We start from the raw sequence: 16,974 nt of genomic DNA on the forward strand, positions 1-16,974 counted from the left end.
GTCTATCGAAAAACTCTCCCTCAATGCCATTATATTCACCCACCAACCCATGCATTAATAAGCTTATATAAGTTCCCAGCAAAAGAAGTTGGAAGGTCACGACAGCTAGCACTTCGGGAGAAAAAACAGAAAATGGAACCATGTGTAAGACATTGACTTAGGTGGAATTCGAATCAACACCATTGGAAACCCGAATCATCCTAACAATCTCCACCTTGGTGAAAAATTCCACGCAACACTGCACCACCACCAAGCCGCAACAACCATTGGCCTTTCAACATATCCCCAGCTACACATAACCGAATCAGCAAACTGGTCCTTTCTTAACCTGATTCAAAAATGGCAAATCACATGTGTTACTGAACTCGAGCTAACAATCGACAGTTAACTCCAGAGTAAGGACTTGATTCACCATCCTCCACCAGCAGGAAAATTCCCTCACATTCGTCTGCACCCTGGAAATTACAACTGCATGCATCCCATTTCCAACTACCATCGAGTTTATCCAGACGAACCCATCTCTCAATTCATCAAGGACTGAACAGTCTTGTGTGATTTTCATGGCTCCACCTACAGAAAAATTGTATCACATGAAGACCATCCGACAACAAGAGATTTTCTCCTTTAATGCTCCATGGGACATATCACACCACCCAAAGAGCCAATTCCTTAGAAATTGTGAGAACATCTCTAAGATATTTTTCCGCAACAAAACCGAATTTCATGAGCTGTGCCCCAAGAGCTGCACCAATTTGACTTTGCTCAACACACATCAACCGTATGGAGTCACCAAAGCCAAACAATGCTCTTCTTCAACATATGTTTTGAGCCCATGTGGAGTAACAAAAAAAACCTTTTGCTACTCACATACATCAAGAACAATATGCATTTACACGATCACCTCTCCTTGTTGCAGTCAAGAGCCGTACTCGCTCTCCACCGATGCAAACAAGCACCGTCACTTCTGGAACTAGATTTGGACCTACTGCCATCCCAAATCTACCATCAGAAAACTAGACCCGTTGAAACTCCACAGCGACCACACTGGATAATTTTTCCTCCAATGTCATGACATCCCAAGACATTGTCCAATCCGTGTGGCTTTCACCGAACAATTCGCCTCCTACTGCAAAGTTGAGCAGTACCCAAACCGTTGCCTTCATTGTGGATGTAACAGAACCCGAATCTCAAAAAAAAAAACACCGGTCAAGAACCGAGCCGGCTCTGATACCACTTGTTAGGATTAAACGTGGAAGCACCCAAGCGCCGAGATTCAAACACAACCACAATTGCAATCAATGGAAGTTCGATGAAAAATAAAATAGAGAGAGACACGTAAGATATACGTGGTTCGGCAAAAACTACCTACTCCATGGAGAGAATCCCATTCTTTTCACTATGAGAATTTCCGTACAAGTACACTTGGATATGAAATAACCCACACCCAACCCTTATACACTCACTCATACAAGAACACACTCTCACCAAGTACTAGACTTAACCCTTGCACACACAAAACTTGTGATAGAAAAACCCGTGTACCTGGCAACTCCCAAAGGAGCTTGCTTGTGACCTTTATGTGTGTTATAATAAGAATACCCCAAACGTAAGGCTAGGTCAGTTGAAAGCATAATAATACCTGAAAGTCCGGGGTCGATTTCACAGGGAGCGCATCCATAACTTGATCCGGAGATTAGCTTGCGTAGAGATTTTAGTGTTAGGATCGCCAACCAAACTTTGGCGTTGAGATGGCCAGCTGGAAGATTAAGTTAACGGGCTACTTAACCTAACTACGGCTTTTTAATTGAAGATTAAACTAAAGGTTAGGGTTAGGGATAACTAACACCCATAACTCAAAGGCAAACTTGTTCCTCTCTTTTTGACAAGGATGATAAACATGGTTAGGGTTTGGAAACATTTTGACAAACCTTTGAAAGGACATAGCTCTAAGCATCATATGTGGCAAGAAGTCAATACCCTTGCCTATACATATGATCAAAGAGATTAACACCTCCAAGTTTTGATACATAAAAGTACCCTATACACATGTTTATCCTTAGAAAATGAAGATTAATGAGAGAAGAACAAGATATACCCTTGGTTATGGGATGTTAATCATCCCATAACCTAACCTTGCTACAGTACTCACACATAATGAAAGGAGATATGAAATGAGCTAGGGCAAGGAAGGGGAGACACGAAAACATGCTAAAATTGGAAGTAAATGCTAGATTAATAAGGATCCCAAGAGTACTTACAACATTAATGAAAGCCAACTACCTCAAAACCCAACTTTCAATGTTCCATTGAAGAGAGATTAAGAGTTGGAGAGAAGAGGGAGGTAGAGAGAGAAAGAGCTAGCTTTGAATGTAAAACATAACTCTAAAAATGTGCAAAGGGGAGTTTATATACTACCCCTTTTTAGTTACAAAAGAAAAAGAAAATAAAAATCTACAGAATCTGAGGATTCTCTAACGGTAGGCACTGACCCCCTACCGGTAGGTATTGAATGATGCAACTTGGTGGCCTTACTGCTTTCAGTTTGTACCAATACGGCCTTATTTCTACCGATAGAGATGGACATGGTGAGACCTGTACCGGTAGGCACTACCTCCTACCGGTAGGCCTTCTGGGCTGGGCAATCTTTTGACAGTAGCTTCATGTTAGGCTTGTTCAATCTCTTCGAGGCTTCCGACGATGCTTCCCCGGGTTCAGCCATCACTCCGTTTAGACTCCTCTGGTCTCCGACTGATGTTGGAGTGAGTCCGTGGCATTAGATACGCCTTGTTCTTAAAGAAAACCTGTAAACACCAAAAACACACATTTTGCGCAATATCATTCAAAATCATAGAGTTATGCGCACGAGCGTAGCAAAAATGAGGGAGATAAGCCCAATTATTTACACTATTGTGGGCTTATCAGAGTTCCCCCCCCCCCCACACACACACAAACTATTTTTCTTCCACTCTTACTCTCTCTGTGTCTTCCGAAAAACTCTCCCTCAATGCCATTATATACACCCACCAACCCATGCATTAATAAACTTATACAAGTTCCCAGCAAGAGAAGTTGGAAGGTCACGGCAGCAAGCACTTCGGGAGAAAAAAACAAAAAATGGAACCATGTGCAAGACATTGACTTTGGTGGAATTCGAACCAACACCATTGGAAACCCAAACCATCCCAACAAGATCTACACCACCATATATATACCATTTTTTTCCATTAGCTTTGTGTCATACGGCACACTCAAGTCTCATGGGACTCGGTCTCATCCAGTTTGTTTCCATCCGTCGCGCGATCACATGTTTGGATTTAGTTTCAGGATGATGTGGGCCCATTCAAGATCTGTAACGATGATCAAAATCGTTCATGTCATTGCCATCGTTGAGAAGGTTATCAATTTCGAAAAGCAGTTTGATCAGAACAATGGACGTACATATGAGACGTACATATGAACAAATACTTTCGTTTGCAAAAGAATGATCGATGAACGCTAGAAAAAGCTTAAATCGTCATTATTAGATATCTTATACAAATCTAATGATCAAATTAATTTATAGCATGAATGTCGTCATCGAAAAGAGCTACAATTAAAATGAACAAAGTTCTATTCATCGCCACAACAATCCAAAACTGGACCACAATATTGCTGGATGGGTGAGATATCAAACGGGTTGGAAGTCGTGTCCTGTATAATGGGTAATAATATGGGAGTGAGATACTTTTAATATTCCTATGGGGTTGGCATTATATATATATATACACATACAGTTCTTTTCAGGTCCAATCGCTCGAATTTTCTTATGGTCCGGATTTCTGTATGAGCCGTTGGATTGGATGGATGAGATTCAATAGCTGTGGAAATAAAAGGGAAAAAAAGGGGATTTCCACCCCTCCAGCCCACCCATTTCTTTGTTCACCGCTAGAGAGTGAGAGAGAGAAAGAGAAAAGGGGGCGACCAAGATATGAGCGACCCAAGCTGAGATCAAAGATGACGAATGACGACCCAAGCTAAGGTCCTTCCCTCTCTCTCTCTCTCTCTCTCTCTCTCTTATTTTCTATGATTTTCGAAACCCTAACTGTTATTTTAAGGGCTAATTTCTATGATTTTTTCGTTCCATCCACAGAGAGGATATCACTACATACACAGAGAGAGGAGGCGACGATATACGAAGAACCAAAGCCGAGATCGAAGACAATGAACATCAGAGCTATGATCAGCCCTAAGGTCTCTCTCTCGTTCTCTCTCTCTTGTTTTCATTCTCTTTGATTTTTTTGTGTGGTTTTTGAAACCCTTTGATCAGGGGATGGCTGATTTCTACTGATTGACTGATTTTTGAAACCCTAATAGTATATTGGGCTTGTATATTTGTATCTATGATATTCGATTGAGGGCTTGTATCTATGATATCTGATTTAGGGCATAAATAACATAGTAACATTTACAAATGAGTCCTGCTACCGGTACAGATTTTTGTGCACATATTGTGCACAGATTTCGTTGTGGGGCCCATCACGGGTCCCACACAAATCATCCAAGCCGTTCATTAAATGTAAAACATTTTTTCAAGGGTCCCCGTAAAAAATAAACTCAATCCAATACCTATAGGTGCTTCATCCAACCATCTAACTTTTCATTCGGATTTTCGGATAATGAAAAGTTATACGATTGGATCGAGCATCTATAGGTATCGGATTGAGATTATTTTTTACGGGGACCCTTGAAAAAATATTTTACATTTAATGAACGGCTCGGATGATTTGTGTGGGACCCGTGGTGGGCCCCACAACAAAATCTGTGCACAATCTGTGCACAGATTGTATGTGTGTGTGGCATTTCTGTTTACAAATATCTCCATCCCCAAAATCCATACTGGAATCTTACAATAGAAAGACAAATCGTACAGCTTGATTCGATACAGATAAATGTCTTCAAAGGATTTACCCATCAATTGACCAAGTCAACAAAACAAAACAAATAGAAGCTAAATTGAAGAATGATTACCTGGAGAACAAGCTGATTTTTTTGAAAACAAAACGATTATTTGGACTGGTTTTTGTGTGACTTATGCTGATTTCTTTTTTTGTAATCTCTGGTTCAAAAGAAGAACAAGCTGAGATAATGTCTGCCATTGGTAGGTTACCCATAAGTAGCTCACAATTTGATAAAATGCAAGAACAAGATCGAACCAACGTTGATCCAACCCCCAAGTTTCGAGTACCACGACCGAGGTATCTCTCTCCCTCTCTCAAAAATTTGTTGCATTTTATAGCAGAAAGGGAGACACATAGACTGGTATTTGTCTTAAATGTTTTTTTTGCATGTTAGTAATTGTTTTCTATTTTGGTTTTAGAATGCAACCTTTGGATGACATAGCAATATCACCATCCCAACCGTGTCAATCATCTGCGAATTCTTGTCAAGAAATTTACACTCCTCAAGTTAAAAATGAAGTTATACCGAAAATTGACCAAGAATTTCTCAACTTAGACGACGTTCTGAAATTTTACAACAATTATGCTAGAGAAGCTGGGTTTAGTGTGCAAACCAATTCTAGTAGGTTGGGTCAGAATGGTCAAGTAATGAGGAAGGAGTACGTTTGTTTTAAAGAAGGGGAGAGGAGAAATTCTAAGGCCACTTCACGGTGTCGGGGTTTAACTAGAGAACGTTGTGGTACAAAACTTGCTGTCGTAAGAAAATGTGAAGTGTTTGTTGTATCCAAATTTGTCGAGGGTCATAACTATGAGCTTAAACGCCAAGAAAGGTGCATTTGTTAAAATCTCATCGTCGAGTGTCAGTCACAGAAAAAGTTTTAATGCAACAATTATCAGCTGCTAATGTGCCTACTTACCAACAAATGAGTATTTTTGAGTTGCAAGTAGGGGTATTGAAAAATGTTGGATTTTTACCATGAGATCTTTATAATGATAAAAGAGATAGGAAGAATGTAGTACATGGTTATGACGCGAACATGTTGTATGAGCATTTCGAGATTGAACAACAAAAGAATTCGGCCTTCAGATTCACATTCGAGAGAGATGACAAGGATAGAATGACTCATTGTTTTTGGGCAGATGCGACCTCTAGAAAGTCATATCAATATTTTGGGGATGTGGTAGTGTTTGATACTACGTACGACACAAACAAATATTCTTTGATATATGCATCTATATTAGGGGTCAACCACCACAGGCAGACAACACTTCTTGGGTGTGCGTTCTTGAGTGATGAAAAAATTGATTCGTTTGTGTGGCTTTTCAATGAATGGTTAAAAGCGATGCTAGGTGGACCACCCAAAATGATCATAACTGATCAAGATTCGGCAATGACAAGAGCAATTGCTTCTGCTCTTCCGAATACGTTTCATCGATATTGTATTTGACACATTGTGAGTAAATTTTTTGAAAAATTGGGTGCATTGTCATATAAGGAACATTATGATGAGTTGAAGAAATGTATATGGAATTCTGAAACACCTGGAGAGTTCGATACAAGATGGGCAAATATTGTAGGAAACTCTAAGTTGTCCAACAATAAATGGTTACAGGACATGTACAAAATTCATGATAGATTAGTTCCTACATATACGAACCACATGTTTTCTGTCCACATGACTAGTAGTCAACAGATTGAAATTTCTCATTCATTTTTCAAGAGGTATGTGTCCAAAGAAAATTCAATGATGGATTTTGTGACGCGGTTCAATAGGGCACTAGCCAAAGTCTGACATAATGAATTGGATTTGAATCATAAAGATGTAAATGAGAAGTCTCTCTTGAAAACCTCATGGACAATGGAAAAGAAAATGAGTGAAATATATACATAGAGCATATTTGAGAGGTTTCAAGAGGAAATCTTTCAAATTAATGCATATGTGGTTAATTACGTTAATATGTGAGAATGAACATCGGTGTTTGTGGAATGTTCAGAGAGAAGAAATGGAAGGTGCGACAAGTTGTGAGATTTCGGTGGACAAGTCATCGAATCGTGTGAGTTGTAGCTGTAAGATGTTTGAATTCGATGGAATTCCATGTCGGCACCTGTTGACGTACCTGTTTAGAATGCAAATTAGGAAACTCCCTACTGAATACATCTTGTAGAGGTGGACGAAAACAGCAAAAGCGGGCAGAGTGATGGATGAGCTAAGTAATGGTGTGAAAGAAATATGTAACAGTTCACTTCTTATGAGACGACAAGGTCTCTTCCAATTTGCTTGTACAGTTATTGATGATGCTGTATTAGATGAAGAAGAAAGTGAAGTTGTGCAAGAAGCTTTGGAATCTAGTCAAAAGAAGATTGCATTGATGAGGAGTTCTCGCAAAGATGGTTCAATAAGTCGTACCCAAGTGCCTATTTCTCTCGGAAGCGAACATAGTTTAAAAGAACCATTTCAAGTAAGGGCAAAGGGTTGTGGTAAGCGTTTGAAAGGAGGAAAAGAAAAAGCTGTCAAGAAGAGAAGGAAATATAATGGTTGTGGGTTAACGGGACAGTCGCATGACAAAATGAATTGTCCAAAGTTTATGAACATGTAAATGGATGTTAATTTGTACTATGAATTTCATTATTTATACACGAAATACATCTTAATTATTGTCTTATTTTATTAGGCCTTCACAAGATGTTAGGTTGAGTGATGACTATGACGATGACGATGACGATGACCAGGACAACGTTGAAGATGAGTGTAAGTGTTTGTGGTACATCTACGTTTAATTCTTTAGTTGTTATTGTCTTTTGTTTAGTATATTCATGTTTTTACGTATTTAGGTTGCAGGATGGATTGGTGCTTCCACATGGATTGATGACATTATGTTGACGATGATTGTAAGATTCCTTGTTACTGATGCTTGCTGTTTCGATTGCTATGCTTGTTGAAATTTGTACTTCCAACCCTCCAGGATTTCTGCGGACCTTGTTTAAACGATTTTCTTCTTTTGGAGCTTTCTTTAATGTGGAAATATGCCCCAATATGAAATTTGATTAATGCATGTCATTCTTTAATTATGAGCAGTATAATTGCTTGCATGTATAGGATTATATAACTTTTCTGATAAGTTAGAGGATGGTTTAATGTTAGGCTGCCAAATGAGGTAATATCAAGTTGATGCTGATTATACAAGATTTTGACGGAATGGTCATACTTGTCCTGTATCATAGGTTACTTGCAACTTCCTACTGATGAGCAGAACGTATCTAATTTCTTTCTTCAATTACTACTGCTGATTCTGACATGGCTTTCACGTGTGAAATGGTTTTACTCCCTCCATTCCAATATTTTTGTCCATTTTTTGACCTTCAGTTGTCGAAAATATTTTTGTACTTCGAAAATATTTTTGCATTTTGCATTAAGTTTCGACATGAAGTTCATCTTTTTCAAGTTTTGTCAAAATTTTTTGACTTGTGTGTTCTTGAACTTTACTATTCACCATCCATCTTGTCTCCACCTTTTTAGCTTGCTATTGTCCTAAAAAAAAAGGATGTAGATCCAGAGAAGAGCCAGTACAATAAATACTGCTATGCTGGTGGACTGGTTGAATATGTGAGGTGGCTAAATACTGATAAGGCAAGCCATTTCCTAAAAGTGATGTAGAAGACACCAACTCATGGGAACTTATGCCTATGCTTGTTTGTAGTTGAATTTCTTTCAAGTGTTAGTTTTTTTCATTGTCGATTTTGAGAATTGTGTAGTAGAACTATAGAAGTGAAGAACAAGTGTTGAACAAAGTTATGGGAAGTAGAGCAAAGCAAGAAGAGTGTAAGGATACTTTTGAGCATCAAAATTTGGGAAGTTAGAGCTAATTTTTTTTTGTATGGCACATTCAATTCGTTTTTGTATTTGTTGGAAGCCACCAGATGACAAACCGGTCGTCCACCCGGTCGACCACTTTGTCAACCGGCATTTCCCTGTTTTTTTTTTTCTCTTCAATGCAGTTGTAATGTAAATAGGCATAGTAATGAGCCAAGTAATCTTCCACAATATAAACAAGCAAACACGATGTATACGCAAGTTTTAGAAACAAATTAGTCTATCAAGCATTTTCAAGGTTGTGAAGTTTGATCAAACTGGACCCACTCATGAGTATGTATGACTATACATGTTCCCTTATAGTGTGCCTCAAAGCCAAATTAAACACAAATAATCAAACTACGATTGTGAAGTTTGATCAAACCGAACACAAGTCAAGTTCAAGTTTTAAAAAGCTCAAATTGATACAAAAAATTTCAGTCTCATTCATTCGTACAGTCACAACTCATAAGGTTCAAGTATACAAAAATCCTTTCATGCTCCGAACAGATTTGCAGATACACAGCCTAATATTGGTTTTTGGTACAAAACCAACCAAGAAGAAGCCTGGGCAAGGGGATAGCCTTGGACCCAAGCATTACATTCATTGGTACATTCACATAAGAAGTGCAATGATAGCCACTACCAAGGCTAGCCCACTTAAGAACTGAAAGACAATTACCATGTGTTTTAAATTAGCCACAATGACTTCAACACGTGCATCATTCTTTACTAGTTTCACCTCTGGTGCAGCATGTGGGTTGGGTTCATGACACCTAATTTGATAGCACCACTTTCAGTACTCGCATTTTTCTTTATCATTTGAATCCTTTGGACACCTATAGTAGAGCCTTCCATGATTCTTTTCTGAATCTGAAATGTGCACAACAGCTCTCAATCCACACCAACATGTCTTGTTTTGAAATGTAGGGTAACGAGATTGAATGGTACTCATGTTGCTTGAATTAGACATGATTGTTTTAACACATTTACTGCACACACTCACACAATGTCTACACACACTCACACAAATGTCCAACACAACTAAAAACTAGAAGTAACTCATATAAAAAATTGAGAGATGTGGTTTTGGCTCAGAAAATTTTCATCATAGCCAAATTAAGTGACTCAAATAAATGAAATGTTCAAGACACCACTTTTTTAAGGCACTAAGGCAGCAACATTAGTTGTCAATTGACCATCTAATGTTTCCAAGCCTTAGTACACATTGCGTGTTAATACAGTTCTTTTCAGGTCCAGTCGCCCGAATTTTCTTATGGTCCGGATTGTTTGTCTAAGCCGTTGGAGCTAATCCAATGGTTGTGAAATAAAAAGGGGAAAAAGGGGATTTCGCTACATACACCGCTCAGCCCTTCCCCATTTCTTCGTTCCAGCCAGAGAGAAATAGAAAAGGAGGCAACGATATATGAACAACCAAAGCTCAGAACAAAGACAACGAACGATCAGAGCTATGATCAGCCCCAATGTCCAACACAGCTAAAACTACAAGTAACTCATATAAAAAATTTAGATAGGCGGTTTTGGCTCAGAAAATTTTCATCATAGCCAAATAAAGTGGCTCAGATAAATGAAATATTCAAGACACCACTTTTTTAAGACACTAAGGCGGTAACATTAGTTGCCAATTGACCATCTAATGTTTCCAGGCTTAAGTGCACATTGCATGTTAATTTATCATCATAGCCAACAAATAGGGGCAAACAATTCTGGAAATAGGGGCAAACTCTCCCAGTGGCTTAGACAGAAAATCTGACGCTCAGAAAATTTTCATCATAGCCAAATAAAGTGGCTCAGATAAATGAAATGTTCAAGACACCACTTTTTTAAGGCACTAAGGCAGCAACATTAGTTGCCAATTGACCATCTAATGTTTCTAGGCCTAAAAACATATTGCATGTTAGTTTATCATCATAGCCAACAAATAGGGGCAAACAAATCTGGCAAACTCACAAAAAATCCAGACCATAAGAAAATCTAGGCGACTGGACTTGAAAACAACTGATGTACAACACTGATCAAGCGAACACTAATATACAGGCCTGAACAATAATGATACACTGATAACACTGCACAAAGTAACACCAAACAAACACCACTTCGAAACTGAAAGTACATAATTTTGGAGAGGGGCCTTTGGCTCAGAAATTTGTCACATAGCCATTCATTAGGGGCAAAACAATCAAGTAACTAATTCATGCAGTGTTATCATTCTCTGGCCAAAATCAGCATAAGTCACACACGAAAACTAGTCCAAATAGCAACTAATCAAAAGTATTAGGGTTTAGAAAATCCATAATTTCTGGTATTGAAACTTTAGGGTTCCCAAAAATGCCCCAAATCGGATATCATAGATACAACCCCAAAATACTGTTAAGGTTTCGAAAATCAGTCAATTAGTAGAAATCAGCCATCCCGCGATCGAAAGGTTTCAAAGACCACACAAACAAATCACATAAATCAGCCCTTATTCTTCATTTAGGGTTTCGAAATTTGAAGATCTTCTTTTACGGTTTCGAAAATCATAGAGAACGAGAGAGAGAGTGAGAGACCTTAGGGATGATCGTAGCTCTGATCGTTCGTCGTCGGCCATCCCGAGATTGAATGGTTTCGAAACCACACAAAAAAATCACAGAAATCAGCCCCTAAAATCACAGTTAGGGTTTCGAAAATCACAGAGAACACGAGAGAGAGAGAGAGAGAGAGAGAGAGAGAGAGAGAGAGAGAGAGAGAGACCTTAGGGCTAATCGTAGCTCTGATGTTTGTCATCTTCGATATCAGCTTGAGTTGTTCGTATATCGTCGTTCTTATACACAGTCGCCTCCTTTTCTCTTTCTCTCTCAATCTTTGGCTAGAATGAAGAAATGTGGGCTGGAGGGTGGAAATCCCCCTTTTCCTTTTTATTTCCACAGCCGTTGGATCTCATCCATCCAATCCAATAGCTCAGATAGAAATCCGGACCATAAGAAAATCCGGACGACTGGACCTAAAAAGAACTGTGTGTGTGTATATATATATATATATATATTATATATAGACACACACACTAACATGTTCGTATATCGTCGTTCTTATACACAGTTGCCTCCTCCTTTTCTCTTTCTCTCTCAATCTCTGGCTGGAACGAAGAAATGTGGGCTAGAGGGTGAAAATCCCCTTTTTCCCTTTTATTTCCACAGCCGTTCAATCTCATCCATCCAATCCAATAACTCAGACAGAAATCCGGACCATAAGAAAATCCGGATGACTGGACCTGAAAAGAACTGTGTGTGTGTGTGTCTACACACACATATACACACACAAACAAATAAGGAGCTTAATAACGGGTTACCTGATTTCCAAGTTTGCGGGTTCACTGCAATTAACTAAGCAAAACAACTCTTGGGTTACCTGTGGTTTATCCAATAGGCAATTTTAAGCTAGTTGACGAGCGTTGGTCTGATCAATACTCATCTACTACTACTATTAAAAAAGAAAAGGTAGAGATAGCTAGTGTAATCTTGCAGGTAAGCAGGTTAAGGGGTTACATTTGTTATTTGAGACCCATGAGAAGAATTGGATTAAATAAATTTTTTGTTAAAAAATGGTCGGTATTATGTGAGTTACCGGTACTTTTAAGTTATAATTCATACGTCAAATCATTCGTCTCGACGAGAAAAATATAGAAATAAAGGCCAAAGTTACAAAAAATATCATATAAAACGATGCTAAAAACACTAAAAGGCAGGGTTTTTTGAACTTTATTCGTCCTTCGTAAACTTTTTTTTCCCGAAATTGGTCTGTATATATTTTTATACTTTTTTGATTTTTCTCGTCGAAACGCTGATTGTGACGTAAAAATTACACTCAAATCTAGTAAAAATTAAAAGAAAACGACCGAAATGACTCTAGCTAGCTAAATTAAAGCCGCAAAAGAGGGGAAATTAACCATAGTTTATCCTCGTTATTATTATAATAATAACATAAATGTGGACTCGATTACCCATATATAATGTCCGGCCGGGACCATGATTATGCATGCATGCTTATCTACCATGAGCTGAAGAATTGAAGCTAGTCACGCGCGAGTTCATCTAACCAACCTTCCAACTAATAATCTAAAGTAGGAGTATCAGAATTCAGAATTCCAGACTCCAATTTACTAACAACTCCCTTAAGTCACTACCTGACAGACAGTTTTTGGTCAATCACCAAAATGTGGCTCTAGATATGACAAGGTGGAAGTATTCTATTCACTCCTTCTTCTTTTTTGGATCTAGTGCTCATGAACGGATCCAACGTGAGAGTCTGTACAACTTTTTTTTTTTTTTTTTTTTTTGTCTTGGTCATCTTTTGTACACTTCGATTATTCTTGGGGTACCAATCTCATCGCGCGTTGCAGTTTGGAGAAAAAAATCTCATCGCTCATTTGCAGGGTTCCAATTCTAGAAGTCAGAGCAAAGCTACGTTAGAGCATCTCCGATAGAAAGAGTCAAATCCAATGTGAAGCTCCACTTGTCAAAATTAATATCGCGCGTAGCTTTCTCTAAACCTTCCCTTCAAATGAAAGCATGGGTTTGAAGACAATAATTTGCTGCAAAATTGGCATCCTGTGTCAGATGTAAAAGTGGCCTTTCGGATTTTACCAATATAGCATTTATTTTTATTTTTTAAGAACCTATGAGAAAATTTGACACCGTGGTTGGAGGAGCAACATTACGAGTGTCAAATTTTGAAGGTGTCAAATTGTCACATTAAGCTTCAAAAAATTTGACATCTCCAAATTTATGGCAAAGATTGGAGACAAATATTTGACATCTTCAAATTGGGGATGCCAATTTTTTTTGAAGGCTGATGTGGGATTTTGGCATCTCCAATTTAACTTCAAAACCTCATCTCCAACCCTTATGTCAAATTATATTTATTTGACATCAAATTATCCCTCTCCAACCCTTATGTCAAAATTCAAATGGTCATTTTTTAAAATTTGGCATGGAGGAGGGTGGTTGTCAAAGTTGGCATGAGAAGACTTGCCTTCAAATCCACGTGTATTTGGCATCAAAGAAAGCTATTAGGTTGGATTGAATTTTGATATCAATTTTTACCGTTAAAATGTTCACGTAGGAATTGACATCTCTCATTAGAAATGCTCTAAACTTCAAAAAAATTTGAAATCTCCAAATTTATAGCAAAGATCGGAGATAACAATAGCAATAGTACACAATGATTGTCGAAATTTATGAATGGTCCAACCGACATCAAAGCAGTCTTTTTGGGAAACTTGTACGATTACCAAAAAATTGAAACACATTGGAATAAAATAAGAGAGCACGTGACCCCTGGTCCTTTACATTGTCCTCCAATACGGTGCGTTTATGTTTGTTCGTTCAAAACTCGACCAATATATTGAGCAATGTGTTATTATTATTATTATTATTATTATTATTATTATTATTATTTGAAAAAGGGACAATGTGTTATTCATAATTGTCTAAAAGTATGCAAGAAAGAAGTAGTGCTTATTTGCGCTAAGCAAACTGCAAAACACCAATCGTTTTACAATCACATGTTACAAGCTTCTTTTATTAATATAATAATAATAATAACATGACTAACAATCTCGCAAGTAATGCATGTGGGCATGTAACTATGACACCAAGTAGATGTAGATGTTTATGTCACGTAGTATCATTTTTAAGACTTGCTCTTTCAACTTTATTAGTATTACAGTCTGTGCAAGACTTAAGCAGATCATCTTTCTGGTATTGCGTGCGTGACACTAGTTCCATCGTTTCAATAGCGAGATCTACGCGTAACACGACTAACGCAATTGTATATACTTAATTTTTAATCGGATCTTCCATCTACTCAGATCAATAATGATTCGGCAAAGGAATCCAACTGAACTAGGTCAAGACCTTCTGTCCTGATCAGAAGTTGAAGATAATCCTCATATAGCTTCTCTGTGGTGTTGTGATCCGACAATGGTACACCAGACTGGCATTCAAGATCCGACCCATTCACCATATCCGGATCTTGGTCATCACCAATAAGAAACCCGACCTGATCAACATCACCTTTCAAACTAGAAGACCATTGAACACCATTTAAAGCTTCGTTGGGAGTCCAATCAAAACTGTTATTCCTCGACATTGTCAAAGAATTCAAAGAAGTGATCCTCGTGGGCTTTGGGTTATGAACCTTCTGCTTCTGGGCCTCTGAATTGGACTTGTTCTGTTTTCTATTGCTGTTCCTCCTCTTCCTTGGTGGTGGTTCGTTCGGATATTCCGATAATTTTTTGTGGGTACTTGGGTCGGTTCCTTGGTCTCTGAGTCTTTTGCTAAGATGGGTGTTCCAGTAGTTCTTTATCTCGTTATCGGTTCGACCAGGTAACCTCCCCGCAATTAGAGACCATCGGTTGCCGAGGAGGGCATGCATTCTTACAATGAGGTCCTCCTCATCAGGGCTGATGTTTCCCCTCTTGATATCTGGCCTCAAATAATTCATCCATCTCAGCCTGCAGCTTTTTCCACATCTAAATAGCCCTACATGCACCAACAAAGTTAAAGGATTGATACTGTATATGAAATTGATTCATTAAGAAATGTCTGAACCGTTCGTTTCTCTTTCATGAACTTTCTCATGGATCTGTTTCATGTATCGTAACAGTCAAGTAAAACATGACCTAAGAAAACATAAGGACATGTTTGTTTGTATCAGTTCTGTTTCTATTTCAATGCTGATTTTCTTGGAAAAACAGAGAACTTACTTTTATCAGAACAACATAAAACGCACAGATGATGTTTCGAATTGCCCAAAAGTAGCATAAAAAATTGAAATGTAACACGGCCGTAACATATCACTGGGAGAAAAAATTACATAAGTATTGGTCAGGTTCCGATTCACGGCCGGTACTCGACCATTACGGGAGATTTTTGGCACTTAAAAATTTTTTTCAACAAAAATGATTTCTAAAATTTCACGACCACAACATATGATTCCCGTTATGTGTAGTTCGATAATCTCAACACCGTTACACCTTGACCGTCCCCGTTACCGTTACGTGTCCTGATACCGTTATTTAGAACCTTGGTGTGGTGCTTTTAATTTGAATTGAAAGTGTCGAAAATCATGTACAAATTTATGTTCATAATACAATTTTCATGAACTTGATCGAAGAACGTTACAATATCAGGAAGTGGTTAAATATATTTGCTAGAGAAAATTAAAAAGAATTACCAGCTTCTTTAGGCAAAGATCTCCAGTTGCCTTCACCGTGAACTTGAATGTACTTGGAAAGCAAAGAGTCCTCTCTTGCAGTCCATGGACCTCTATGCAACCCAACCTTTGCACAGCAGGGAGCCCTTCCCATGCTTTGAGTTTGAGCCCAAAAACACCAAAGAAAAAGCTAGAGATAGAAAGAGAAACAGGGGACTGTTATTTGATCTTTTGGGTTGCAATTGACAACGTTGTTTCCCCTTTTTAAGATACCTCACAATTGATGGGTTTGTAATAGAAAATTAAAACCCTGTTTTGGGGAATGATATTCATATATAGGAACAAATACTTGTCAACTTTTGTTTTCTCTGATATTCTCTTATGTAAACAAACAAGTGGACACTTCTTCTGTCTTAAGTAAGTGAGGGATACCGCTAAATTCAAACAACTATGTGCGTGATGCAGGTGCTTACCCACCTTTCTTACTATCTGCCATTCTCCTTTCCCTCTCACACTGCCGTACATTCTCTCTCTCCTCTCTCACACACACTCTCGTATGTTAACCCAGGTTTTAAATAGCGGTGGTAGACTGTGTTGCGGTAATGGTTGCCGTGTTCAGTGGCGGAGTCAGGATTAATAAACCCGGGCGGCCAAGTTATAATTAACGGGGAAAATTATCAACCATCATATATCTTTCCATTCCTTACCCAACAAATAAGTAAGAAAACAAAAAAAACAAAAAAAGATCTACTACCAATATTCTTGTATTACATAAAGCGTATTTTCCAAGATTTCATCCATCAAAATAGAACAAAAACAGTTTCACAATCTATCAAAATGGGACCGAAGTTCTTTCAAATCTCAAAAAATTATCTATAAGATTCTAAATAAACTTCATTGCAATTTTCCTTTCGATGTAAATAACCTAAAGAGCCCGAGAGGAAATTATCTTTCATTTTTGTTCTGTAGCT

At 38.2% G+C, this 16,974-nt stretch overlaps 1 protein-coding gene and 1 long non-coding RNA gene across 2 annotated transcripts; one reads left to right on the top strand and one right to left on the bottom strand.

Annotated features, from left to right (window-relative positions):
- The first annotated feature begins 3,932 nt into the window (after positions 1-3,932).
- Positions 3,933-7,827, top strand: LOC131307232 (uncharacterized). Its single transcript, XR_009194047.1, has 5 exons — positions 3,933-4,018; positions 4,130-4,230; positions 5,142-5,234; positions 7,611-7,687; positions 7,771-7,827. It is a non-coding gene; the product is annotated as an uncharacterized LOC131307232 (long non-coding RNA).
- A 6,512-nt stretch (positions 7,828-14,339) lies between these two features.
- Positions 14,340-16,544, bottom strand: LOC131307236 (transcription factor MYB12-like). The gene is made up of 2 exons (XM_058333651.1): positions 16,025-16,544; positions 14,340-15,330 (listed from the first exon to the last, which is right to left on the bottom strand). Exons 1-2 carry the CDS (start codon positions 16,155-16,157, stop codon positions 14,654-14,656), a joined length of 810 nt encoding a protein of 269 aa, XP_058189634.1. The 5' UTR covers positions 16,158-16,544; the 3' UTR covers positions 14,340-14,653.
- Positions 16,545-16,974: the final 430 nt, after the last annotated feature.

This window comes from Rhododendron vialii, chromosome 1a (genome assembly GCF_030253575.1).
Source record: "Rhododendron vialii isolate Sample 1 chromosome 1a, ASM3025357v1".
Classification (NCBI taxonomy): Eukaryota; Viridiplantae; Streptophyta; class Magnoliopsida; order Ericales; family Ericaceae; genus Rhododendron; species Rhododendron vialii.

Bases quoted from the DNA above. Each gene is read 5' to 3' on its own strand.
- LOC131307236 (XM_058333651.1), bottom strand. From the start codon at position 16,157: ATGGGAAGGGCTCCCTGCTGTGCAAAGGTTGGGTTGCATAGAGGTCCA. The intron at 15,331-16,024 runs GTAATTCTTTTT...TGGTGCATGTAG, and splicing joins ATCTTTGCCTAAAGAAGCTG to GGCTATTTAGATGTGGAAAA.